At 43.2% G+C, this 26851-nt stretch overlaps 1 protein-coding gene across 3 annotated transcripts in view; it reads right to left on the reverse strand.

The window, feature by feature from the left end:
- Positions 1 to 24981, reverse strand: part of BIVM (basic, immunoglobulin-like variable motif containing) — a 29244-nt gene extending 4263 nt beyond the window's left edge. Inside the window, exons 1-9 of one of the 3 annotated variants that reach the window (XM_019529687.1) lie at positions 24818 to 24981; positions 16919 to 17504; positions 12483 to 12609; positions 11491 to 11586; positions 11295 to 11399; positions 8878 to 8972; positions 7533 to 7665; positions 3815 to 3886; positions 2764 to 2847 (exon numbers count right to left, since the gene is read on the reverse strand). In XM_019529687.1, coding sequence (XP_019385232.1) covers positions 2764 to 2847; positions 3815 to 3886; positions 7533 to 7665; positions 8878 to 8972; positions 11295 to 11399; positions 11491 to 11586; positions 12483 to 12609; positions 16919 to 17399 — 1193 coding nt within the window. In that variant the 5' untranslated portion in view covers positions 17400 to 17504; positions 24818 to 24981. Of the gene's footprint in view, positions 1 to 2763; positions 2848 to 3814; positions 3887 to 7532; positions 7666 to 8877; positions 8973 to 11294; positions 11400 to 11490; positions 11587 to 12482; positions 12610 to 16918; positions 17505 to 24613; positions 24709 to 24817 lie in introns of those variants that run through there. The other 2 variants (XM_019529685.1, XM_019529688.1) reach the window with 2 other exon arrangements.
- Between the last annotated feature and the right edge of the window lie 1870 nt (positions 24982 to 26851).

Consider the following 26851-nt stretch of genomic DNA (forward strand, 5'->3'; position numbering starts at 1 on the left):
GCTCAGGGCTGCTTCAGCAGTCCAGCTGGCACAAGGGGTAGTGTCCCCAGGTACCAATTTACTGGGCCCCAGAATCTCCTGAGAGTGAGTAGCCCTGAGCTATTTGCCAGGGCAGCTTTTTGTACTGCTGGGGCCAGGACAGGGCAGCTTTTTAAATTGCTGGGGACAGCACAGGTGCTGGCCCCAGGCTCTAGCTCCCCCGGCTGCAGATCCGGGAGGAGCCAGGCAGGGTTATTTTGCCCCAAGTGGCACAATTTGCTCCTCAACAAAGTGCATGTCTGGGGCACACGTGATGGGGCAAAAAGCCCTGGCTCCAATTTGCACCACCTCTAGTTGACCTGCTGCAAGCGCACATGCTTGCATGTGTGGCCATGAACATAAAGTCTCCCACTCGGGTGCTGAACCAGAAGGTAGCTCCGTGAAACAGACCCCAAAAGCCAGGATCTCAGTCTAAAGAAGTCAGGACTTCCACCTACTCTGGAAGCCATGCTTGGGCTGGCTTCAGGGGGTACTTGGAGACACCAGACAAGGTAAGTCTGACCCTCTCTCATTTAAAAAGGAAAAAATACACCCCTTCCCAGGAGCTGACCAGAGGAGCTCTGAGATAGGAATGGCACAGGTCGCCAGGAAAGACAGAGGCAAAAAAGAGCAAAGGTCTGGGGCCAGAATATTGCCCATCAAAAAGCCATGCCAAGGCTAGCTTCTAGTGGTCCTACACGAGGGAGAGACCAGGGAAGGTGTCTTATGGAGAAGTCCTGATGCAGAGCTTTCACTTAAAAGTATCCTAATCTGTGACAATCCCATAAACAAGCAGGAGCGGGGAAATATTAAGGGAAAACTTTTTGTTGAAAGGCATATTCTAAACAAGGATGTAGATTTTCAGGATTTCTGGTCTTTTAGATTAATGTTGTTCTCCCCTTCAGAAACTAAGTCCTTGTAGGTCCCATGTCAAGTAAAGCTGAGCAAACTGTTCAATACTTTCCAGACTGTACTTCTAACAGACTTCATATTTTCTAAACACAAATCTGTTAAAAGTTCCATACACAACTTGAGTCTTCAACAGTGTCCTTATTTGCCTATTTTATCTTACAATCACACACACACAAACCTCATTCATTAGAAACTCAGGGGACCAAAAAAAGAATGACTTCAAAATAAATGGGTACAAAATAAATGTACTCATAGTAGTTTGTATGTATATATGCAAATGACTGTGGTTTTTATAGACTTAGTTGTGCAGGTGCTAGTTTCAAATAGAATGTTAACAGAAAAACTTAGTTGTATAATCACTGTGTTAGTTTAATCTTTTTATAAGCTACTCTAAATCTCAGCATACACATTTTTGAAAAATATTTCTAAGTAAGTTTGTACATAACGCAAGCTATGTAAGATATTAGCTCAAAGCCAAAAAGCCTTGTTATTTAGAATGCAGTTTATGGGGCTGGGGCCCAGCAAAGTCAACAGTGTTTCAAGCCATGGTGACCCCAGACCCCAGTACTAGTCAGTATGCGTGTGTACTCTAGATACTGCCCCCCCCCTCCAAGGATCCATGTGCTAAGCAGCCCTCCACTTGTGACTGTGTTCACAAGTCCTGGGTCCCTCCAAAAATGTATATGCGGACAAGGCACGTGGCTACCTGGTCCAGCTCTACCCTATGGAGGGCAGAGCCACACTGGTCACATGCAATGGGCCAAGAGAGGAAGCAACAGAGCCTCTCATCTACATAAATGGTTTGGTGATGTTTGTTGGACAGGCTGACAAAGAAATAGAAATAACTGGAAATAAGGAAAAAAGGAACTGCTCAGCTGTAGGAATGAAGAGGAAGTTGAAATGTAGTTGATGTATTGGTTCAGTGAGTGAAAGAATCAGCAGTGAGTGGGACAGAACACAGTGGGTACTATGTCTTCTTCAAGTGGGCTGTATTAACCTACCTTTATGGTGGGTTCTCACTGGCATATTTAGTAAGTACAGACCTTGACCTTGTGCTGGGTGCTCTTTATAGTTGGTTCTCATAACTGAGCATACGCTGCTTCTGGCAGCAGTTTAACAATAGATAAAGTATTTAATGAGATTTTCCTGGTTCCAGAAACTATAAAAGGATGTCAAATTTCAAAACAATGAGGCTTTCCTGTTCCAAGGGACCAGAAAAGTACCGTGAATTTCAAAGTACCCATATTTTGAATTGCCTGTATCCTAAAGCATACAAAAAGCTATCCTTTCAGTTGGGGAACAAAAATAGTTTCAAAATATCCAAGAATTCAAAATATCAGGTAGCAAAATTAACAAGGTTTTATTGTGTGCATGCACACACACATTTCTCAAAACATGGCCCTGTGTAAGGATATGTGAGATTTTTTCACTCTCTTTAAATCAAAACTTGTGACAAGTTACAGAGTTGATCACAGAATTGCTAATACAGATGTAATACTATACAAACTCATATCTATCACTAAAATCCCAATTTTTCCGAAGACTTTGAGAACTCTAAATATCAGAAACTCATCATTCTGTTGCCCCTGCCACTGAAAAGGAACAACAACTCTTAAAACATCCAGTTTCTTTTAAGTCAGAATTATCCAATTTCTGAGTGGCTGGAGGCTGCATGACTTCCTGGGCCATAGACCTGGGCCCCCTATTGCACTGTGCAGTCCTTACTGCTGTGCCCCACCACATGCCAGGCTGCACTGATTCGCTGCAGGGGGCCTTGCACACCTGGAGCCTCAGACTCCCTTGGCCCTGTAGGTCACCCAGCCCCCAACTTACTTTTTACAGTGAATGGTAGGGTGTTTTCTACTTGGTTCTCCAATTAAGATCCAATATTCCACTTCTTGCTGTGAAAGATGACCTCTGTTGGGCAGAAGATGTAATCCTAGTAAGACTCGCATGCATTGCAAAGAAAAAGAATATATTAACAATGCTACCGATTTTTAGGATATTCTAAATTTAAAACTGTAGTTTGTCTCTACCACATGAATGGCTGACTACTGAACTATTAAATATTGCACTAGCATTAAAAGCAAGCTAAGAGAGATTACCCAAGTTATTTTTTATCACCGTAACAGAAACAAATATGGGGGCTGATTTCTGGTTCAGTCTCTTGCTGAAGTGGTCAACAGGGGTTGAAAATACTATGAAAATGATTACCCTTTTCCTCAGACAAAAAGGGCACCTTTCCCTCCGACTTTCCTTTCACTAAAAGTTGGGTCTGACTGGCTCAAAAAGGGGTTTGTAACGTGACCATAATATAGGGTCTGGTGTGCGATGAAGAGGTAAGATTCCAGAAACCGGAAAAAACCTTCTTCCCCAACACTGCCTTCTAAGTGACCCCAAACTACCTATTTTCCTGCTTGTAAGGCATACATTCCAGCAGAAAGTTATTACTTTCCAATGGCTGTTCAACTGCCGACATTAAACAAACTGGCGGCTTCAGTGAGTCTCTACTAGTCATATTTTTATAGATGTAAACATAAATAAAATGTATAATCAGACTAACATCAAATCAAAAATTCGCCAGCAGCCTTCACAAAGAAACCAAATTCTACACTACCTTTTCAGAATCATTCTATCTGTGGCAAAGCTCCAGAAGACTGGTGGACTAGGGAAGCTTGTCCCATCACCTGCCTGTGCAGTATGCATTTTAAAGAGAAGATAAAGTACCTCAGTTTCCAAAATTACTACCCAAAGAACAGGTATTTGATGACATTTATTTGTCACAGCTATGAATGTATTTACTGACAAAATATCCCTCTAAAGTAGGGAAGTTCTGTTTTCAATTTACAGGTTGGGAACTAAGGCACAGGGTAGATTGACTTACCTAACATCACACAAGAAGTCTGTGGTTGAGCTTGGAACTGAACCCAGGTCTCCCGAGTCCAAGTCCAGCAACCTAAGATCACACAGGAAGTCTGTGGTTTACCTGGAAACTGAACCCAGGCCACCCAAACCCAGTCTAGCAGCTCTTATACTAGTGATGGGATTTTTATAAAAAATTCCACCTCACAACTATAAGGCAAGAATAACTGGACATGAATTGTGGCAGACTACCAAGAGCAGTCCTTTTATATAATTAGTTGTTCAGTTTCTACCACCTTTACAGATAAGGTCAGTAGAGAACAGAATGGTCACCTAGTCTGACCTCTAGTCTAGTATGGAATTCAAGGGACTTCTTCAAATTAAATAGTGTTGTTTCGAGGAAAAAGCTGTCAATTTTAATTTAAAATATGGCAGTGATTGAAAAGTCTACCTCACATCTTGTTATATTGTGCCAAAAGTTGATTTCCCCTTCCTTTTATATGCCTTACTTTTCATCTGGGTTTATCTTGCTTCCAGCCATTCAGTCATAGTATACTTTAGACTGAAGACCCAATAAGCAACATATTTTTTTGCCCTTGCAAGATATGTATAGCTCATGTCTTTAACATTTCTTTGATCTAAGTGCAGTAGGCTGAGCTTCCTGAATTTAAATATATAAATATATAAAGCACTTTCTTCAAACCTTTAATCTTGGGTGGCAGTTCTACAAGTCCTCTCCAATTTATCAAGAAAGGCACTGACACCAAAAAGGAGACCATATTCCACTAGAAGTCACACTAACGACAGAAAATATTAACATATAATCTCCCTATGCCACATTCAATTGTTTATATAACCCAGGATTTCAACAGCAGTTTTGGTCGCATGAGAAAACTCATGTTCAATCAATTATCAACTATTACCCACACCACCACTCAAGTTCTTTTCCGAGTTCTCAATCCTCCAAGCATGGCATATATTTTTTGCCCTTAGATGCAGGACTTTGGATTTTAATACTACAAAATACATAGTTTGCTTGGCAGTTTACTAAGTAATCTGGACTGCTCTGCAGCAAGTGGCCTAGCCATCTTTATTTAATACAAAGTTAAGGGGGAAGCAACAGCTGCAAACTACATCAGCAATGGTTTTTCTTTCTTCCAGATCATTAATAAAAAAAGTTGTTAAATACCACTGAGCCAAGAACCAGCACCTGAAAAACCCAAGTAATAAAAAGCCACCCACCTGATATTGATCTTCAGTTACATTAAAGCCTGCCAACCAGCTTCATCCATTTAATGAATACCATGAACATAAGTTAACTAGTCCCAAATTAAAATACTGCACAATAAGAAGCCAAATCCCTTAGAGCACTGGTTATCAACTGGGACTCTATAAGCACCTGGCAGAGGTGCTACAGCACCAGCACCACCACAGAATGAAACTGCCCTGCCTGCTTCTGTTTTCAGGAAGTACATAGGAGACAAACTGTGGCTGCAGCAGAAAAGCATACCAACCTATATTAAATTATATTGGCAGGCATACCCCATACCCCTTCTGCTTCAGCTATTCCCGGTTCAGCTCAAATGTGCCTCCTGGAGATGTGCAGGACAGTTCTACAAAGCGGCATCAGCAGCAGTCAACTCCCAAGCTGGTACCACATACAGAGCCAAAGCAAGAAGGGCTGCAACAGAAACAGTGCACCTGCCTACATAATTTAATATTAGGTAGTGCATGCACCTTTCTACTGCAGCTGCTTCTCAGTTAGAATCCCACGTCACCTGGAAACAGAGGCACACAGGACATTTCCATCTGCCCCGCACATGTTTCCAGGAGACGCCATGAAGTGTTTGACCAGAAAGGGCTGTGGCAAAAATCTGTGCTCCTGCCACAGCTGCTTCCTGATCCAGCTATGCAGAAGGCTTGATGCAGTCCCACCTAGCCGCAGCAGCAGTCACTGCACTCCGGCACCCCATTGGCCAGCCCTCCTCCCATCTCCAAGGCCTCATGTATCATTTTGCCTACCAGGGCCCCTCCCACCCCTACAGCACTACCCATGTGTAAGTGTGCAGACCAGAACCTTGTCCCTGCTGGCCAGATGTCCCCAGTCTATCCCTTACAGCCCCACCACTCAATATTAATAACATATTCATTAATAATAGAATGTTAATGTTTATAATATATATAACAGATATAAAATCATTTCTTTAAATAGGGTGCCACTAAATTCCGAAAAGTCTTGGAGGGGTATATTAACTCTAAACAAGTTGAGAACAACTACCTTAGAGAAACTGAAACCACATGCCAGATTTGTCCAACTATGTCTTTTTGGAAGAGATTAGGAGGATAACATAATTAATGCCAAACTAGAAAACAGATCTTGTAATTAGCTGTATTGGCAGTTCCATTATGTTTTCCAATGTTTTGTTTATCCTTTTTAATAATAGCACATTAGCTGTTTGAAATTTATGCAGTGTTCTAACAGTTACTAAAAAGCCTAAATTAACTACACATAAGAGCTCTTCAGGCAGCTCATTTAGGATTCCTAGGCGCAAGTTATTCAAACTTGCTGAACTAAAAAAGCCTAGCTTTAGCATCCATTTATATTGTTGAATTACTATTGGAAAAGACCATCCTGCACTGCAGTTATATTATGCAGCTTTCTCTAAATTACAGAGCAAATATATTCAATACACCTATTATCAATAATTTCTTTAGTAATATCTTTAGTCCTTTTTGTAATGGACTGCTACCACTCTGTGCCTAGTATACTAAAACATTTCTTTATTTTTCTTCACTTCACTGGGAGTATATTTTTCTTCATGCCTATTCACTTCTCTTATCAATCAGAAAATCGGTATTTATTACCAGGGTTTTCTCTGATAAAAAATCCCCAATTTTTGGATTAAAAAAAGTAACTCCAAATCCACATTTTTCCCCGATTAAAACAAAACCACTATATGGTTGAGTTGAAAGCTTGAAACACCACTACATGGTGTTTCATTTTAGTCAGTCACAGAAAAATATGGATTTTGGTTTACTTTTTTTAATCCAAGAAGTAAGGATTTTTTTTTATATCAGAGAAAACCAGGATCCTTGTTTATTACTATCAACTCCCGTCTTATGGTTGTTTTAAATCACTGCTCCCCACTACGATCACACTCCTCACCTCCACCTTTTTTCTAGATTTGGGGGGGTGGTTTAGGGAGATCTGTGCAAAACAATACTCGGCAAGGTACACATGGCTACAGCACATGTTGCCTGAAACTGGAGCCTGGTCAGCCAGAGCCATGCTCTGCGTGCCTGGCTCACCACCGCTGCAGCCCTGGGAGGCCCCCAGAACCCCAGGTAAAGTTGCTAGAGCCAATCCAGGTGCTGGCTCCAGCCTCCCCTACCCCACCACACACCAGATATGCGCTGAGGCTAGTTATCCACAGAGAAATGCACATTCCTGCTCAAGTGTTTCTACATAGTTTCAAAATATTCTTGCATGTTTCTGTTGAAATTCTCCCAAAGGATTTGTCTTATTTGTATTCACTTGAGCCAAAGTCTATGTAGAAATATGTACTAACATTTACTGGTTTGGGTACTTTTTTGCGTGAACATAAATGCAATCAAGGTATTAACACTTGTTAGCTTACCATTTCCAAAGCACACTGAAATGCAATTTAAGAAAGTGATATTACCTTACAATTAACATTTTGGTAGATGATTCTCAGCAAGCATAATTACCAAATTCTTACCTGTACGCTTTACTAGCTTTTACCGGGGTGGCTTCAAATCCAACAGGACAAAAATAATGATTTTGGCAATGATAGATGTAGGCCATCGATTCATCTTTCAGTCCATGTGTTAACTTTGCCAAGGCCCCTGAAGCTACAAAGAAAAGTCTGATCATCCAAAGTGTTTTTGCTCTTGCATTCAGTGTTAAGCAAATGATAACTTACCTGCCAGCCTTTTTTAATTTTTACATCACATAAGCAGCAGCATATTGTATGGTAAAGGTCTGCAATCTGAACATGTAATTGCTGATTTGTGCCTTTCAGATTCTATCCCATACATCAGTGATAGCCTAAAACACTAAATCTGTATCTCTAGAAACAGTGCATAATTGAAACATGTATCATTTGAATGAGAAGTCAGATACAAATAATTCATCTTACAAATAACAACTGACAGAACTAATCAAAACATCTTTAAAAAAATATCATAAAGTTGACACAATCCAGGAAATCATTCAGAACAGAACTGACAGTAAAACTACAGGCATATCATCTGGTCAGAATTCAGAAGATAAAGACAGTTCAAGCTTTCACCTCAACAATTTGAGGGTTAGCAAGTTGATAATTACTGAAGTATTAATTCACCAAGTTATTAAATAGGTATGATACATATACTGAAAGTATTTCAAGCACTATGATAGTGCTTAAGTGATGTAGCTGTGATGGTCCAGAAATTATGCTTGAAGCAAGGATTTCTAAGGGCATCTTTTTATTGAATAGATGAATATTAACCCTACAGCACAGTAGGGATAGAGTTAGAAAAGCTTTCAAATGTAAGACCTCGTTCATGTAACAAGCACTGACTGATCAATTTCTAGCAAGAAAATTGCTTAATTTGATCTCAAGACTAAAAAAATATTTTAGGGGGGGACCAAATATCTAACAAATGCATTCATTTATTATTTTTAAGTTGTAATTTCAGAATTATAACTTTTGCAGAAAGAATACTGAAATGCTAAAATATACTAGAGCAGAACACAGTGTTACAATAAATATACATATTAGGGATTAGCAAAATAAGATGGAAAGCCAAAGGTCTCTATGCACCTTTGGAACACTGCTTTTTCATAACCGTTACTTGAAATATGTTATTTTGGTAAAGAAGAGAAAGAGCATTAAGGCAGGCAGGAAAAAGGAAAATGTATGTAGTTCAGACTCATTTGGTAGTATTCCTGTACTCTAGGTTGAGAGTTTACTTAATTCTATAAGTTGTTCTTCTGCACTTCCTGTTCTACTGCATTTTACAGCTCTAAGTCTTCCTTATTTATAGATTGTAAAAGTAGTGTTTTTAGGATTGCTTACTTACCCGTTTCTCCAGCTGTCTTGTTTTTCCCATGAGGTTTATATAGAACATAGGAATATCCTTTTATATGGAAGTGATCATTAATTTGTCTAAACCATCTGAAAAAAAAATTATTTTATGGATTTCAGTAACTAAAGAACTAATCTGCTTCAGTATTTACTGTTTCTTATCAATATTTATAGCATACCATCTTCCACCTTTTTCACTCTTGGCAATTTAGATGTAAGCTCTTTGGAACAAGAGCAGTTCTTTAAGGCTGCTTACAAACATAAAAAAAACCATAACAGTACTTTAGTTTAACTCATTCCCATGATGAGCCCCACGTGTGCCCAGAAGAGGCAGTAACTTAGTTGGACCTGGCTCCCACAACGTCTGTAAAGACTGGGTGCTTTAGTGGGGCTTTTATCTAAAAGCTGATTGAAAAAGCTTTTAGATAAAAATGCCAAAAAGCCCCGCTGAAGCACCTGATCTATACAAATGATGAAGAGCTAGGTCAAAGCAACATGCTGCTTTTTCTGGTAAAGTGCATTTTTCTGGTTTCTTTTTTAACATTGCAAGCAGCCTAGGTGTTTATAACGTACCCAGTGTAAGGGTCATCGATCTCAGTTAGGGCTGCTGTGCTATCCAACTACAAATAAATAATAATTCCTCACATTGGAGCATTTTCACCTTAGTCTTGCTTATTCTGATCAACAACATAATGAACAAACAGCTAAATCCACAATGGGACACGGGCACTGCAACATTCAGCACCATTGCATCTAACTTTGGATGCCTGGCTTTTGTAGCAGTATCCACAAACCCAAGACATTTTAGAACAGCAATTCAGAACCCATAAATTAGGAAGCCACCTAAAACAGCAATACAAAATTCTGCAGACAGGATTTTGTCTCAATTCTAACCCCTTCCTCAGGCTCAAGTATCTTTCTCTGGGCTTCAAGGAAAATGCGTCTTGCCTCTGAATGCTGAAGTTCAGTGGCTGAAATTTTTCCATCAACAGCAGCCTACAAGTGATACAGCAGCCCAGTAGCAATGGCACTCAACCAAGATGTGGAAGGCCTAGATCTAACAAAGCCAAATGTCTCCCAGGACAGGGTCCTGACCACCAAGATTCAGGCTTTCTTTGCCCAGGTTGGCTCTTACCCTCCCCTGTATGCAAAATAAGACAGTTTCAAACAACAGGTAATGATTTGTTGGGCAAGAGAGACTCCAAGCATGAACATGACTCTTTAGTCTACAAGTTAGGCCATGTGAGAAAAGCCCTGGGTTCCAATCTCTGTACCAAGAATAGTCACATCCTTTAAACTACTATTGGATAAAATACAGAAATAGTCCTTGGAAAAGGAGCCTATCACCAGGCAGTTATGCTATTCACAGAAGGTAGAAGATGTAGGCAAGTACCTTATATTGGGATGAGTACTCTAAACATGCCTACATTTCTGCTGCCTTAAACTGTTCATCTTAAACTGCAAAGACTGAGGTAGCTACAGAGTTAGAAAGTATCTGAGCAATGGTTTTAAAGATTACTGTTTTGGAGTAATGTGTCTAGCATGTGGGGAGGTGCCACTTTGGTGCTTGAGTTCCTTTGCGGCCCTATCTCAAAAAGTTCATGAATTTGCTATGTGTTAACCAGAAAACAGCCATGCAAGATCTCGTTCAATTCCTCAACAAGTCTGTACATAGACCTATCATAGCATCTGAGTCCTTTTATTACTTTTTTTAGTGAATGGACGTGGCAAACTAAAACGAAGGCTGATGTGCCTCCTTCAAGAAAGGTGAACCTCTGATAATAAAAACGTTTCCCAGCAGGTTACTATTGCATACATTGGAAAAGTAACAAACTACTTCCTGTCCTTGGAGTGGAAGGACCCAGACAGTGTCAACCTCCTTTACCTGTGGCAAATTAGCTTGTTTAAATTTCTCAGGCATTGTGCCTAGCAGTTATGAGAGAGTTGTTTATCTAAACTTTTCTTAAAAAATGAATGAACATGTGTAGACGATGATTTAGATAAGAATGATTCTGCCTTGACTAGGAGTTGGACTCAATGGTTTCCTGAAGCCCCTTCCAGCTCCACTCTTATATAATTCTGCAGGAAATCTTACCTGACTGTGAAGGAAAACAACTTTAATCCCCAATGACTAATGCTAGCAATTTGGTACTATACACAAATGTTAGAACAAAAATATATTTAAAAAAAAGTTATTAAAAAAAAAAAACCCAACTCTGGGTACTATTGCTAAAACCCCTACAGCTTGATCATGAAGAACTCAGAAGCCACAGCTAGCTAAATCATTGCAAGGTTTATAGTCTATCTTATTTACGAGCACATTATTGCCATTTGAGAAATAAAATTCTAAATGTTTAGTTTTAGAAAGCTATTTTTCCATGCATCAGTGCTTCAAAAAATATAAAATGTTACCTCATTAAAGTTGTATTTCCAGTAAAGGGACCAAATCTAATCTCCTCAAATGGAGGTTGAAAGCCCAATATATGCAAAGCCTCTTCTTGAGTAATAGGTGGCAGGCTGAAAAAGGAAACAATAATGAATTATGCTTAAAAGTATTGAGATAATCATTTATATTCCTTGATACAGAAACAAAATAAAGGTGGCTTACTTTCCAGCTCCCAGTGTGCTGTATAAAAAATTCCAGCAAGATACTAAAGACGAAATTCCACAAGAAGTCTTGTACTGTGGTCGGCTAATACAGTACCTAAGGAGACAGTAAATCTTCTTTATTTAAAGATCTGCATCGGGCTGCACTTTCATTTGAGATCATTTATCCTAGTGTCAAGGGCTGTAGGACATGTTTCTCACTTTTTAAAAACAGCATCATCCTTGCATGAATTTTTAAAAAACCTGGCATAAACAAGTCCAGTCTTGCTTTCATTTAGATTTGCACCAGGACTACATCCTACCTTACAATGACTACACATCATCAAGCTGTAAGAAAGTCTGGGTAGATATATGTTAATGACCTGATAAGGATTTTTTTTTGTCTTAGTATAACAAGGCCTTAAGACGGTCAGTCTGTGGATCAATACTTCCAATACTGCTATCCTTACTAAATTGCATTTTTGGTATTTTACCAATAAAGATGATTTCAGGTCAGTTTCTTTACATTAAGCATGCCACAGAACCAGTTAAGGTTTTATTAGTTCAGTGGTTTTATGTCAATTTAACTTCTTGTTCACAGAAAGTTCATTCACATTTTTATGCAAGTGATAATTTTTTTTCAAATGGCCCCCAAAATAGCAAAGAAACATAGAAAGTAAGGATAAATGGTACTGGCATGCAGAAACAAGGCTAGTCAATGTCTGGGCACACTAGTGGTTTTATTTGTTTAATAGTACCCACATTCACCCACAAACTTATTTAAGTAGGAATATCTTAATATAGAGAAAGTTATCTTGAACACCACAAGGGAAATAACCAACATCTTCATGCAGAAAGTATTTTGGTTAGTTCATTGCCTTTGATATGTAAAATGTATCTCAATACATTTCCACCCAACATAAAAAGTATACAGTAAGATTTAAAAGAGGACCTTCAATATTTACAAAGAAATTGGGTACTAGATTAATGCTTTAAAAAAAAAAAAAATACTACCATCTCCTGAGGTCTAGCACTTTCCGCTGCTTTACGTCCTCAAACGTTGAATAGTGAGAACACTCCTTGTTTTGCTTGCTCTTTTTGTCTGAGGATTTTTTTTTGGTTACTTGTTTCTTCATATTGCCTGAAAAAAATATTAGAAGTAGCTAAACATTTAATATGCAAGGTACCACTGATCATACCCTTTTAAATTCCTTCTTGTTAGGGAATTCAATGTACCCTTAACGAAGACAATACTATGCACAGTAATGACAATCGCGGATGTTGTCAGGTGTTTATTTAAAGGCACAATGGGATCTAATCTCCAATCTAAACAACTACATCTCCTGCCATACCACACATGAATGACAGGCACACAGTTCTAAGATCTGGAATCAGATCTCAATCACTCCATACTTTTCAGTAAACCTGGGATGGTTTCACTCATGGGAGAATGGTTCCCATTCTGTGCACCCCTCTTGGTCTCCTTGGAGGGATGCATGGGGCAGGAGACAGAGGCAGTGGAGTTCAGGTCCTCAGTCTGGCAGGAAATAGGAGGCAAATACACCTTGAGTCTTTGTAGAGGAATGCTCCCAGCCTAGGGGGAATGTCCTTTCCTTGCAAAGACCTGAGGTAATCCAGATCTCTTCAGGGGAGAGATTCACAGCAGAGTCCCCACAGGGCTGACAGCTTGCCCCTGGGCAGACTACTGAAGCCAGTGCTCTCTCTTCTTCCCTCTTAGTGTGTGCACTGTGAGATACTGCTGGTCCTTACCACCCAAGAGAAGCATACAACAATCAATTAGTGTGTGAGAAGAGAGATGTTCTTGGTTGGGTGACTTAACGTTCTTGCAGAAGAGCCAGAAACCTGTATACACTCTCTTCTAGGAAAAATAGTAATGTCTAGATATGTCTACAGACCTAAGAAAGACAATTTCCCTAATCATTCAAAAACAGTTTCCCTAACCATTTAAGAAGATTAAAAACATATGCACAGTTTCTTCAGGGAAATTTTGACATCCTCGAAGTATAATTGCATTATAAAATTTCATTTTCTTCTTGCCCCATTCCCACAGGAACTATTCAGCAGTTTTACCAGCGTAGATGCATCAAATTAAAAATGAAGACTAGCAATTTTCCCCTTTGAAAAATAAATCCATTTAGAGCTAACATAGGATTGAAATCTACATTTAAAAGCACCAAAAACGTAAAATCAATAAAGTATAAATAATAAAAACACGTACATCGCCCTGATGCACAGAAACACAGTCTGGATTATGCAACTCTTGGCAATATTTACAAAGTTGTGGGAGACAGGTGAGGTACCAGGGGACTAAAAGAGAGCAAACACTGTGCCCCTCTTGAAAAATAGGGGAAAAAAATAGGACCCAGGGAACTATGACCAGTTAGCCTCAGCTCGATACCCAGGAAGTTACTGAAGTATATTATAAGCAAGTCTGTTTGCAAACATCTGAAAGAAGAAAGGCTGATCATAAGCAGTCAGAGTGGATTAATCAAGAACAAATCAAGCCAAACAAACCTGATCTTTCTTCAACAAACTGCTTGGCTTTATGAAAGAAAAGCAGTGGATATAGCATTTCTGGATTTCAAAAAGGCTTTTGACCAAGTCCCACATGATCTTCTCAAATGCAAACTGGAGAACTGTGGACTAGGCAAAACTACCGTAAAGGTGAATAGATAACTAGCTCAAAAGCCTTAAGCAAAGGGTAATTTATGCATTTTATAAATGGATCCAGACCAGAGTGACAGGAGGTTTCAAGCAGAAGCACACAGGGGTCCATCCTGGGCCCAGTGCTGTTCAGCATGTTTATTAATGATTTGGATGCCAGAATTGAAAGCTTCTCAAGCAAAATTTCAGATGACGTTAAACTGGCAAGGATTGTGAGCAGTTAGATGACAGGAATGCAATTCAGAGTGGTGACCAATTGGAAAGCTGGGCTGAAGTAACAGGATTAAGCTTAATAGTGAGAAATGCAAGATGTTCCACCTTGGAAAAAATAATCAAAACACAAAGACAAAAATGGTTGACACCTGGCTGGAAGGCAAAACTACAGAGAAGGGTCTAGGAGTCTTGGTGGATCACAGACTCAATACAACAGACTGCAGCTTTGGGCTGAATCACTGGGTGCATCTACACATGCAATTAGTACACAACAATAAACTCTGTCACAGTTTGTGACAGTCAGCTGCTCCTAGGTACAGCGTTTTTAGGTGTGCCCAGGACCGCAGCTGTTTGAGCCAAGGCAGAGCAGCCTTGAGTTGACAGGGGGGCTGGGGAGTCAGCCCCAGGCTTCAGTGGGCAGTGGAGGGGCAAGCTGGGGCAGAAGCACGCTACAGTGCAGGGTTAGTCAGCAGGCAGCCCCTGCACTGTAACACCCTCATGCCCCAGCCAGCCTTGGTCACTGTCTACACAAGTGTTTTGGCACATTAAATGACTCTGCTGTAAGATAGTATCTGTCCTGGACAGTACTATCCTATAGCAGAGTTAATTCATTTACTATGCCCTAATATGGGTGTATGTGTAGACAGTGACTTTTTAATGCAGAGCTAATTAGTCAGCTCTGCAATAAAGTACACATGTAGATGCACCAATTAGGTGCAAGACAAGGTGATAGTGCCTCTCTACTCAACACTGGTCAGGTCTCCTTAGGAGTAGCATGCGCAGTTTGGGGCTCCACATCTTAGAAAGGACATGGAAAAAATTAGTGAGGCTCCAGAGGCATGAGACAGAAATGAAAGAGGCTTGGAAGGCAAATCATACAGGGAGGGCTTGAAGGAAACACAAACAAGTTCAGCTTGCAGAAGCAGACTTCAACTATGAAAAGGCTGCCATAAGGAGGGAAAACACCTGCTCTCTTGCTGCAGAGTAGGACACGGACCAATGGACAGAATCAACTGGCAGGCTCACAGAAGGCAGCTCCAGCTCTGGCCTTTGCTGCTATGGTGGGGAACAGCGGGTGGAAGCAGCTTCACCCACCCACCTGGCACTAAGGGGCGGCCTGGAATATGGAGTCCAACCCTGTGGTGCTGGGTGGGCATGCAGGGCTGCTTAGCAGAGGCAAGAGCCTTACCCACCTGCCTGGCAGATGGGCTCAGTTTTCCCCCCTCCCACTCTGGCCCCACCAGCTGGGGTCTACACAGTAGGCAGAGGGAAGGGAAGTCAAAAGGTGGGGACATCCCAGCTCTGTAGGGCTGTGAAGACCAGACCCTGGCTTTGGTGCATGGCTCTCAGCCCTATTCCTGCCTGCCAGCATCAGCCAAGACAGGCAGTGCAGAGGGACAGGGGGAGAAGCAGAGAAGATGCTACAGCCCCATACAGGTCCATGCTTCCACTCCCACTGCTGCTCTGGTGTCACCCTCGGTCCAGCTGTGGGAAGCTCATGTAGGAATGTGGGTACAGGTGAGTATGCAAGTGAGTAACTGTACAAGAGTGCATGTGCACATACACAACCCTCATCAGGTCACCAAAACTTGTTAAGTGGCTCGCCAGCTCAAGTAATTGCCCACCTTTAGCCTATGCTCTACTAGGGGTATTTCCAGTACTTGTGGGCTTTGCTGGTTACCACACAGGGCCAGAAAGGACTCTCTGCCCCCCATACCCATCTGCTGCTGAACATGTCAGAGTTTTGTTCTGCACTTTCCTCAGAAACACTAGGTATTGGCGGCAGCCAAGGCTGTGGAATTTAACAAGTGGGCCAAAGCATCTGCTAGAATGTCAACCCAGAGATTTGAGTCCAGAGAAGAGTCTTGCTCCTCCGCTCAGAGTCATACTGATCCCCATACCTGAGGTCAAGAATAGTCATACTGACATAGACTATGGGGGGTTTTGCCTTCGTCCGTTGTCTCTTCCCAAATCTATCATATTTTAACAGCACATAAGCCATTATCCCCCTGCTTTACCTGTGGCAGGTTAGGGTGTTATGTCTTGTGATTATATCAGGGTTGAAGGTGTAGTTTTACTAATAGCTTATACAGTGAATTCTTATAGGATATTTTGTATAAGAATATCCTGCCTCTGGCATGGGGTTGAACTAAATGACCTCTAAAGGTCCCTTACAGCCCTACTTTTCTATGCTGCTATGAGTAAGAAAGATTTTAAATCTTGGATTTTGTTCCCCAAAAGCTTGAAAATCTATACTTCAAGAATAAAATCACTTGTATATAAAGTTTGGATTCATGGGTTCTGCACAGAAGGATCAAGGAAAATAAAAATCATCTTCCATCTTGAAAACATCTGCAGAGACCTTCATGCCAGCATCTGTTCCCCCACACAGAGCCCTTCTACAGCATGCAAGTGGCACACAAGCTCATTATACACCTCACTGCAGGATGTAAATAGCAGAATTGGCTTTGGCCCCTCCATTCTTTAATTGAATTTCACCCAACAAGCATTTTTTTAAAAACATTTTGCAGTAATGTAATGTAATGTATTACCTTCTCTGTTTTTCAGACCTGGAGTCACTCCATTGAACTCTGATTTATCAATTTCCCAGGCCAGTGGAAGTTTTCCAAGACTACTAGACAAACTTTCCAAATTAGCATCTTCTTTGTAGATTATCTCTGAAGCACCAGTTTGAATTCCAATGAAATCAGGTGTACTATTTCCAATATTTAAGGCAGCGCTATCTGGTAGGCAGGCACTAACTGTAGCACTTGGGCTTTTACAAGCAGATGTTACTCGGTTTAAAAAAGCAAAGTCTGAGCAGATGGTATAAAATTTCTCTCGAGTGTGTGTCACAGGACATCCCCATGGATAAAGCCCATCTCCGCTAGGACCCAAGGATGTAGTGGAGGTATCTGAAGTGCAATATGGCTTCACAGCATCATGAAGAGTCATTTCTGGAGATTTTTCCCCAGGTCTGTTTTCATTATTTCCAGGACCATTCTCCCTTTCATCTTCTGCAATGTTAGGCATTGAATGCTACAAAAAGGTTTTATTTGGCTAAGAGATGTTCAATTTTTAAAAATACAAAAGCAGCCTACATCATTGCCTGCAGATTGCAAGCTACAGATGAGGTGCCTGAAAGCAAGAAGAAAAAGAGTTAGCACTATATATTTCAGTTAGTAATTACATTGTATACAAACTTTAAGCAAAGCTTCTTAATAGTTACAAATTATTAGAACGGCAATACATGTCAAAGTATTTCAGAATGTACACTGATGTAGAACTATGTCCTAATACCTATTTTCAGAACACGATTTTAAGATGTTGTTAAAACTAGCAAATTGCATATTTTGTGCTGACAGAATGCTGAAATCAACTATTTTAAACCTAAAATAAAAAATAGGTTAATTCTCCGTAAAGAAAAAAAATAAACACAGCTAACCACTTCACTTAGCGCTAATTAGCCACCACTCATGATGAGAATCAGGTGTTTTTGTCCTGGGATGGTCCAGAAATTTATATGAAGATAAAGCACAGGGCAATCTGGTCTTGCTTCACCTAATGGAGGTCAGGGTCATACTAATCATGTGTGCCATGCTGAGAGAGGGGGCAACAGAGGGATTCTGGGTGAATTATTTGGGATCCCATTTCATGAAGTTTGCCAGGCATTTAAAGCTGGTGAAGAAACAGGACTCTTTAAGAGGGGAAAAGAAAGGTGCAGCTCAACTCTGGGAGTGAAGTAGTAGTAAAAATCTATGCAATAGAGTGGCTCACCATAAATTCAAGAGACAGCACTGAGGGGGACTGCACTTAATAAGCACTACCACATGTCTAATTCAAATGGGCTGCACTAACCTATCCTGGCTAGGGGCAAGTGAAACTAGAGAGCATCTGAACTCCAAAGCCCTCAGGTCTGGAGCTTGCATGTAGGATGCCTGCTATGGCTTTGGGAGTATCTGAAACCTCAGAGTGATGAGTCTGGGACAGGGGCAGACAAAATACAGCCTATTATCTGGCGCGCTGGTCCCCTAAAAATTTAGAAAATTAATATTTATCTGCCCCTGCCTGTCAAAGATGACAGCAGACAGTGGCAGTAGGACCCAGGGGGAGCCAGCGGCAGGACTAAGCAGCCACAGTAGCAAGTCTGGTCTAGTCCTGCCCCCCTCCCCCAGCTCCAGCCAGAAGCCCATGCCTAGCAGCAGCTTCTGACCTCGGACCCTAGAGCTGTTCCTGACTCCCTGCACCAGATAAAAATTCAGATAAGGAAGTGGGGGGGACCGTGGTCAATTGCCCCAGTCCGCAGGATTGTGCTGGGCCAGCTGCTGCAGTCTTGGCTCTGCAGCCAGGAATCACATGGTACCGGAATAGATAGTGAGTAGGGGGAGAGCATGGAAATGGCTGCAGAAGGCAGGGAGCCCACACCAGTCTGCCAGGGCCAGCACTGGTGGGACCCAGTGCAGAGTGACAGGAGTGCAGGGCTAGGCCTGCACTGGGCTAGCTCCCCCCTCTCCCTGCTGACACAGCCCTGCCCAGCTCCACAGAGCCCCTGCCAGCCTATGCCCCACCTGACACTGGTCACAGCACAGTGGCATGGGCCCCACACTCCTGCCCAGCTGTCACTGAGCTCCACACACCTGCTCACTGCCACTCTCCCGCCACCTGCCGCAGCCATTAACCTGCTTTGCTGCCTGCAGCTGCCGCCACTCCAGCACCACATGGTTCTCAGCTGCAGTGCCAAGCTGCAGGACTCAGCAGGAACTGGCCTGGGCCCACGATTCTTGCCTGGCTCCGTGCAGTGCCAGCCAGGCCAGTCCGATTCCTGCTGCATCCTGTGGTCTCAGCCGTGCAGCTGGGACTTGGTGCCAGAGAGGCGAGCGGGGTGGAGCAGAGAGGAGGAACCCAGAAGCAGCATGAAAAGGGCAGCAGTGGCAGATGGGAGGGGGAAGTGGCTGCAAGTGGCAGCATGGGCCTGTGCTGGTGCCCCACAGCCAGGATTAACAGGAGGGCAGAGCCCAGGCTTGGAGAAGCATTGGCAGGAGCACTGCCCGCTGTGGGGGGGAGGCAGGGCCTGTGGGCAAACCCTCTCCCTCCACACATGCCACAACCCCCCCACAGCCACTCTCCCCCCACACACTCACAGCCCTGCAAAAACCCCATACCCACCCACACATCCGTACACACACCTTCATGCTCCTCTACCCTACTTACACACACCCATATCCCCATGCCTATCCACCCCCCACAAATCCCCGCCACACACACACCTTCCCCAACACACCCACAGCCCCCACAAACCTATACCCACCCCCCATCATATACAAGAGTAAGATTTCATTTTAAGCTATTATACAATCACCTCTACGCACACTACACAAACACATGTAATCAGAACAAAAATATTTTTTGAAATCTAATTAACGTTGTAGTAGATGTTTGATTTTTAGAATACAATTTGGTATTTTTCTGTTTCCGAGACAGCAAAACCCTTTGCTGAAAGCAGTACTTCTGGGGGACCAGGGGAGGGGCTTCTGGTGGCAAAGGTCAGAGGTTAGGAGGTGGGACTTCTGGTCCCAAGATGGCAACCAGAGGGGCGGGGCACCTTGCGGCCATTAATGGCTTGCCAAAACTCGGGAAGCGGCCCTCCACCCAAAATAAATTGTCTGCCCCTGATCTGGGGGTTAGTATGCTTGCAAATGGTAGTGCTACACAAACATGAACAACTGAGATTTGCTCAGTTGAAATTTGGAACTTAATTCAGAACTGATTTGGTCCTGGAAATGAAATTTTATTAAAAAGAAAAAAAGCCAAAAAACTATCACGTTTGCCCAATACAGACGTTTAGTTTTCTAGTCATGGTGGGGAAAGTAGTAGGTATGCTGGAGGGTAGAGCTAGGATTCAGTGACCTAGACAAATTAGAGGATTGGGCCAAAAGAAATCTCATAAGTTTCAACAACGGCAAGTGCAAAATCCTACGCTTAGGACAGAAAAATCCCATGCACTGCTACAGGACTGGGACCAACTGGCTAAGCAGCAGCTCTGTAGAAAAGCACCTCTTACAGCAGACAATAAGCTGGATACGAGTCAGCAGTGTGCCTATGTTGCCAAGAAGGCTAACAGCATACTAGGTTTCATTAGTAGGAGTGCTGCCAACAGATTGAGGAAATTATTCCCCTCTGTTCTGCACTGGTGAGGCCACATCTGGAATTCTGCGTCCAGTTTTGCGCCCCCCACTACAGAAAGGCTGTGGACAAGTTGGAGACAGTCCAACGGAGAGCAACAAAAATGGTTAGGGGCCTGAGGCACATAACTTCTGAGGAGAGGCTGAGGGAACTGGATTATTTATTCTTCTGAAGAGAAGACTGAGGGGGATTTGATAGCAGCCTTTAACTAACTGGAGGGTGATTCCAAAGAGGATGGAGCTAAACTGTTCTCAGTGGTGGCAGATGACAGAACAAGAAGCAATGGATTCAAGTTGCAGCAAGGGAAGTTTAGGTTGGATATTAAGAAAAATTCTCACATTAAGAGGGTGGTGAAGCACTGGAACAGATTACCTAGAAAGATGTGGAATCTCCATCCTTTGAGGTTTTTAAGGCCCAGCTCAACAAAGCCCGGGCCAGAATGATCTAGTATGGGATGGTCCTTCTTTGAGAAGGGGGTTGGATTAAATGACCCCCCTGAGGTCTTTCCCAAACCTAATTTTCTATGATCCTATGCTCAGTGTTGGCTGCATTTAATTAACTTCTTAGTCGGTTTCCACTGCAGAGCACTTGCTGCTTTTGCCAGCAGTTTAATGATATATAATTTACTGAGAATTTTAGTGAGAATCCCTTGTAAGTGAGTATAAAAAGGTACCAACTGAGGGGAGAAGACCTCAAGTATCTGAGTAAATATGGTATTATCATAACAGTAATAATACATTACACTTACACATCTCAAGGTATTTCCCAAATACTAAAGAACAGAAGGGTTATGACTTTAAAAAAGTCCATTTCATTCTTCAAATCATACCTCCTTTTCTAAAAATGAAGATCAAGATTTTAGTAAACAGAAGAAAAGAAAAAATCCTGTTTGTATACTGACAGCACTTTATCATCTGCTTTGTTGCTTTCCCCAGTAAACATTAGCTCTCATTTATCATGGAAAGAAAGATCCTGGATATAGTCACTACAGAGTACCTAAGGAACTGGGATTCACAACACTTCATTTTCTTCATAAAAGAATAGAATAAAAGAGAAGACTCAGGGCCAAATGGTACGCTTAGTTGTTTCAAAACAACATAGGAAGGAAAAGTGGTCTTCATTTTGTTTTGCTTTAAGATGGGAAAATGTGCCTGAAAGCTACCTAGTACGGCACACAACTCAGGAAAAGATGCTGTAGCCAAGTTGCTTATCAACTAATGTTTTAACAGATCAGAGTTGATGGTTTCCACTGAATCATCTATCCATAGGCACCATGGGCAATGCGCTCTGTCTGGGAAAACAAACAAACCAAAGGGTGAAGCATTAGGCTTGACACTCAGAACAGAGCCCAGGTACACAGACTTCAGACTGAAAGACTTTTTGCAAGTCCTTTCATAGCATCTGATGAAGTGAGCTTCAGCTCAGGAAAGCTCCTTTTATATAGATATAGAGCTCTATACATACATAATTTAAGATACATATAAACTAACCAAAATAGATAGATTCTACAACTGTGTTTCTCAACCTGTGTGTTGCAACCCAAAAGTGGATCGCAAGAATATTTGAAAGGGTCACAAACAATCACAGCAAAACACGGGGAAGCACAGGTTTCTCCTTGCAGGCTGGCAGCCTTCCAGTCTGCAAAGAGCTGCTTGGAGTGATTGGAAGCAGGGGGTACCTGTATCCCAGGTATGTATGCACACACCCATGTGGCCAGCATACAGCCAGAGAAGCTGGTGTGGGAGCAGCCCTGCAGCTGGATGCAGGTAAGTCTATGGGGAATGGGGGGCCTTGGCATGGGGACTAGAGGAGCAGGGAAGGGAGCTCTTTCTGGGTAACGGAGCTGCATGGCCAAGCTGGCAGCATTGGGGCTAATGCACATCTTCACAGGGGCAAGGTGGCTGGAAGACACTGCCAGGGGCGGGGGGCCGTGGCCAGGCCACCTGGTGCGGTGTGGGAACCCCAGCCCAGGAAAAGGGGTGCCACAGGCCTCACCTCCTCCAGCCTGTGCTGGAGCTGGACTCGCTTCACTGCCACCTGTACAAACTGGAGCTACCACAGCCACCATGCTCTGGCCCAGGTGGGAAGGGGGCAGCTGGGGGCCCCCTCTGGCAGAGCAGGGGAGGAGACGGGCTGCAGGTCAGGAGCTAGGGGCACCAGCATGGCCTGGGGGAGGAGGGGTCAGGGGACTGTGGGTCAGGACTAAGGAGCACCAGCAGGGCCAGGAGTGAAGGCCACTGGCAGAACTGGGGGGCTGCAAGTCAGGAATGAGGGGTGCCAGCAATTTGCACAAGGATGAATGTCACCTGGAAGTAATGAAGGGCCATATGTTGATATTGCTGTTAATATTTTCCTGTTGATGTTGATTTCTGTCTTAACTTTAAAGACCATTGAGCTGCTTTAGCCTGCAGTGCACAACAAGTATTTGGGGCCCAAAATACTTGTGTGTTTTCTACTTAAACTATTTACTGGGTCGGGATGGTCCACAGATGTTTATAATGGGACTTGATACAAATAGGTTGAGAACCGCTGTCTTATAAGGAGCAAGTCTAACCTACCTCGCATGTACATCTACTTTGTTATAGTTATATAGAACTCTATATATTAAATAGACACACTTCAAGATGTACAAATCCATGTATAGAATATTTGTAGATGTAAAGATATCTCAAAGTGTGTGCGCATGTCTATGTATACACACAGAGAGGCAAATCTATATCCAACTACTCTGACTAGTTTATAAGGCACAAGTCTGCTCTACCCTGCATTTATATCTACTTTGATATATGTACGTCCAGTCAAGCCAGGCCTTTGGTCTGCTATCTGGTACCATGTAAAGCAGTACTGTCTGTTTCATGGTTGGGCAGTCAGTGCTGGCACCCCCACCTGGGCTAGCATGGTTAAGGGTGTGTGGACACTCGGCAAGACTCAAGACAAGACCTCTCAAAGAGCAGACGACTCTGTGTCAGCCAACAGCCATCCATCCCTGGAGAAGAGATGGGCACTACCAGCTCACTTTGCCTGAAATATCACCAATGACACACAGCACCTAAGGTGCCCCAATGGTTGCAGAAGCCTTGGGACTGACATGACTAGGTATAAATGTAGGTAGGTAGTTAGCTCTCTAAAATACTTAGGGATATGTTTATATATCTTGCAGAGTACGTATCTACTACATATCTCTTGAAGTGTGTATATGCACCTAAGAGACCTCCCTATACCTGAAGAAGGAAGTTTGTGCCCAAAAGCTTGTAAAGAACAATTTTTCCAACTATTTAGTTGGTCTAATAAAAGAGATCACATTTACCCAAATAACCTTGTCTGTGAGAGACTTACATATATACCAAAGTACATTCTAATATTATAAAAGCTTAAGTCTGTCCGTCGGTAACTCTTTATTCATGCTCTAACTGGCTGACAGAAACAGCCAATCAGGGTGCTCCAAGTGTGGGGGAGTGCTGCTATGATTCCAAAGGGGGTGAGGGGGGAGGACCAGACAGAGGGTGGGGGAGCGGGGGCCAGCAGAGCTCCCCAGTCCATAGTTATAGAGATATACAAACACGTCAAGGTAGTAAACTGTTGTATCTATAGAGCTCCTGTGCTACACACACAGACTATATAGATATACATCCGTATATCTTGGGGCAGGGGAGGAAGAGATACACATTCTAAGTGCCCATGTACAGACAGAGAGAGAGAGAGAGAGAGAGAGAGGTGGTCACCCCTATAGCTACCTCTATCTCTCTACACAGCTCAGTCTATAAAAGTGCAACTCTCTCCTGGCTCCTACCCCATTCTGTTCAGCCCCTGAGCCCCGCTGCCTGCCCAGCCTGTGGCCTCTGCTGGCTTCGGCCCACACGAAGAACCCACACGTGCGGACTCGCGGTTTGGGGGCCGCAGTGCTCCTGCTGCCCGCGCCGTCAGTCGGCCCCAGAGTAAACGCTCAGGGCCGGGCCCGCCAAAGCGTTGTACTGCGCCCCCCCCCCCGCCGGCGCCGGGCAAGGGGGCTCGCGCTCCGACGGGTCCGCAGAAGAGCCAATCCCCGGCGCGCGGCCGGCACCTACCTGGAGACTGCTGCTCGGCGCGCGCGGGGGACGTCGCGGCCGCGCCGGAAACAGAAAGAGGAGTGCGCCGGTCGCGGGGGGGGGGGCGTGCTCCGTGCGACTCACCTGCGCTCCCCTCCGCGCCCCCCCGCACGGCTGCCCGGAACGCGCCAACCCGCCCGGAGGGGGGGCAGAGGTGTCGGCAACAGAAGAGGCAGTCGTTACCCGCGCGCGGCAGCTGCGGAGACCTCGGCACCGCCTTCGCTAGTCACTAAGTGCGGCTCCACGATCTCCGGCGGGACCGCGCGGCCGCACCGCAGAGGGTATCGACCTCAGTGTCCGTCCCCCACCCCAACCTCACGCGTAGTTTCGCCCGGGACTGCCACAAGCGCTTGGAGGCTGGGAAGGGAGGAGCAAGAGAAGTGCCCGCTCAGCCAATGAGCGTGCAGAGAGACGTGGGGGGCGGGATCTAGCAACTCCCAAGGGCTGGAGGCGGGGTTGTGTGGGGCATCGCCCGGGCGCCAGTGAGGAGGGGGAGCGGGCTGATCTCGCCGCATGGAGCCAGCCAGAGGGGCCCTGGCGGGGGGCCAGACTGGCTGTGCTCTGCCCTGTTTTTTCCACTGCAGTTACATCACTGTGTATGTGTGTGTAAGGGAGTGTACACACACACACCCCTTCCCTGTGCCTGAAGAAGGGTGTTTGTGCTCCAAAGCTTGCAAAGAACAATTTTTCCAACCATCTAGTTAGCCTAATGAAAGAGATCACATCTACCCAAAAGAACCTGGTCTGCCCAGATAAGTACACAATGTATTTAGCAAGATTTCCTTGTAAGCGATTACAAAACTGTTTTTTTTGTTCTCCCCCTGTGCCAGTTGGGGAGAAAGCGTCATCATAATACCATATTTACTCGGCTATTAAATAACAGTAATAATAGTTTACACTTACAGATCTCAAAGTATTTCCTGAATACTAAGGAATGGAAAGGATATGACTTTAAAAAAACTCCACTTCATTCTTTAAATCGGACCTCCTTTCCTAAAAAAAATCTACACTTCTATACTTTTTTGTTTACTAAAAACTTGATGCATGTGTATACACACACTCTGTATCTCTCTATATATGCATATACATTTATATACACACATACAGACCTATATACACGTTTACATACACATACACAAATACATATGTTAGAAATGGAATATTATTAGAAATGCGCAGCTTGCATCTTGCACCTGATAAGAGAGAAATACTGCCCAAGGTTCCTTTCTCCCCCTCACCCGCCTTAGCCTCTCTCAAGCTGATTGCAGGAGCTAAAATTCAATTATCTATGGCCTTGAAGTGTGAACTTTTGGTGAACTGTTGTAGTTTTTGAGCATGCTTAATGAGCTGATGCATATTTACCTCTCCGCCCTGCATACTTAAGTAGCTAATTATACTATACATGCGATGTATGTAATGATGTAACTACATGTATGCTTGTATGAAACGGAAGTAGCTGTAAGAGTTCCGGTGTCTGCACACGTGCTCAGGGAGAGAGAAGATAAATTCCGCTTGCAAACACAATTAGTGGGTCAGAAGCTGATTTGGGCATCAATGCCCCACTCTGACCTTGTTTGCAAACAAATACATCCTTTTGTGCTGGCTGATGTTTGTGTGTCTGTGATCTTTGCGGGCCTCCAGAGAAACGAACCGCTTTTTGCAACATATCTACATATAATATATATATGTAAAACCCAGTAGTACCTAATGCACTACACCTGGCATCAAGTTTTCCTTAGTGTATAATAATAAAATAAAATTCAAATACATCTTTTTACTATAATAACAACCACAATAATGAACAACAAGCTAAAACTGAAAATTTCACAAGGAAAGAAAAACATTAAAATGGAACATATATACCCATAGACATGGTATTACTCATTGGTAGCAAATAAACTGCTAGCCAACTTCACTGTCCCTGATATTCCTGGTTCAGTAGAATTGGGTTCAAAACACTTGTTCCTTGTTGTGCTTCATGAAAAGATGCTGAAAACTTCCCCTTGTCTTTGTTTTTGAAACCTCGAAGAACTGATGATAGTAGAAGAGAAATGCCACATACCAGCAGCAAATCATAAGTGTGTTGCACAAAAGCAGTTCGTTTCTCTGGAGGCCCGCAAAAATCACAGACACACAAACATCAGCCGGTACAAAAGGATGTATTTGTTTGCAAACAAGGTCAGAGTGGGGCATTGATGCCCAAATCAGCTTCTGACA

This window comes from Crocodylus porosus, unplaced genomic scaffold (genome assembly GCF_001723895.1).
Source record: "Crocodylus porosus isolate Cpor-Errol unplaced genomic scaffold, CroPor_comp1, whole genome shotgun sequence".
NCBI lineage: Eukaryota > Metazoa > Chordata > Crocodylia > Crocodylidae > Crocodylus > Crocodylus porosus.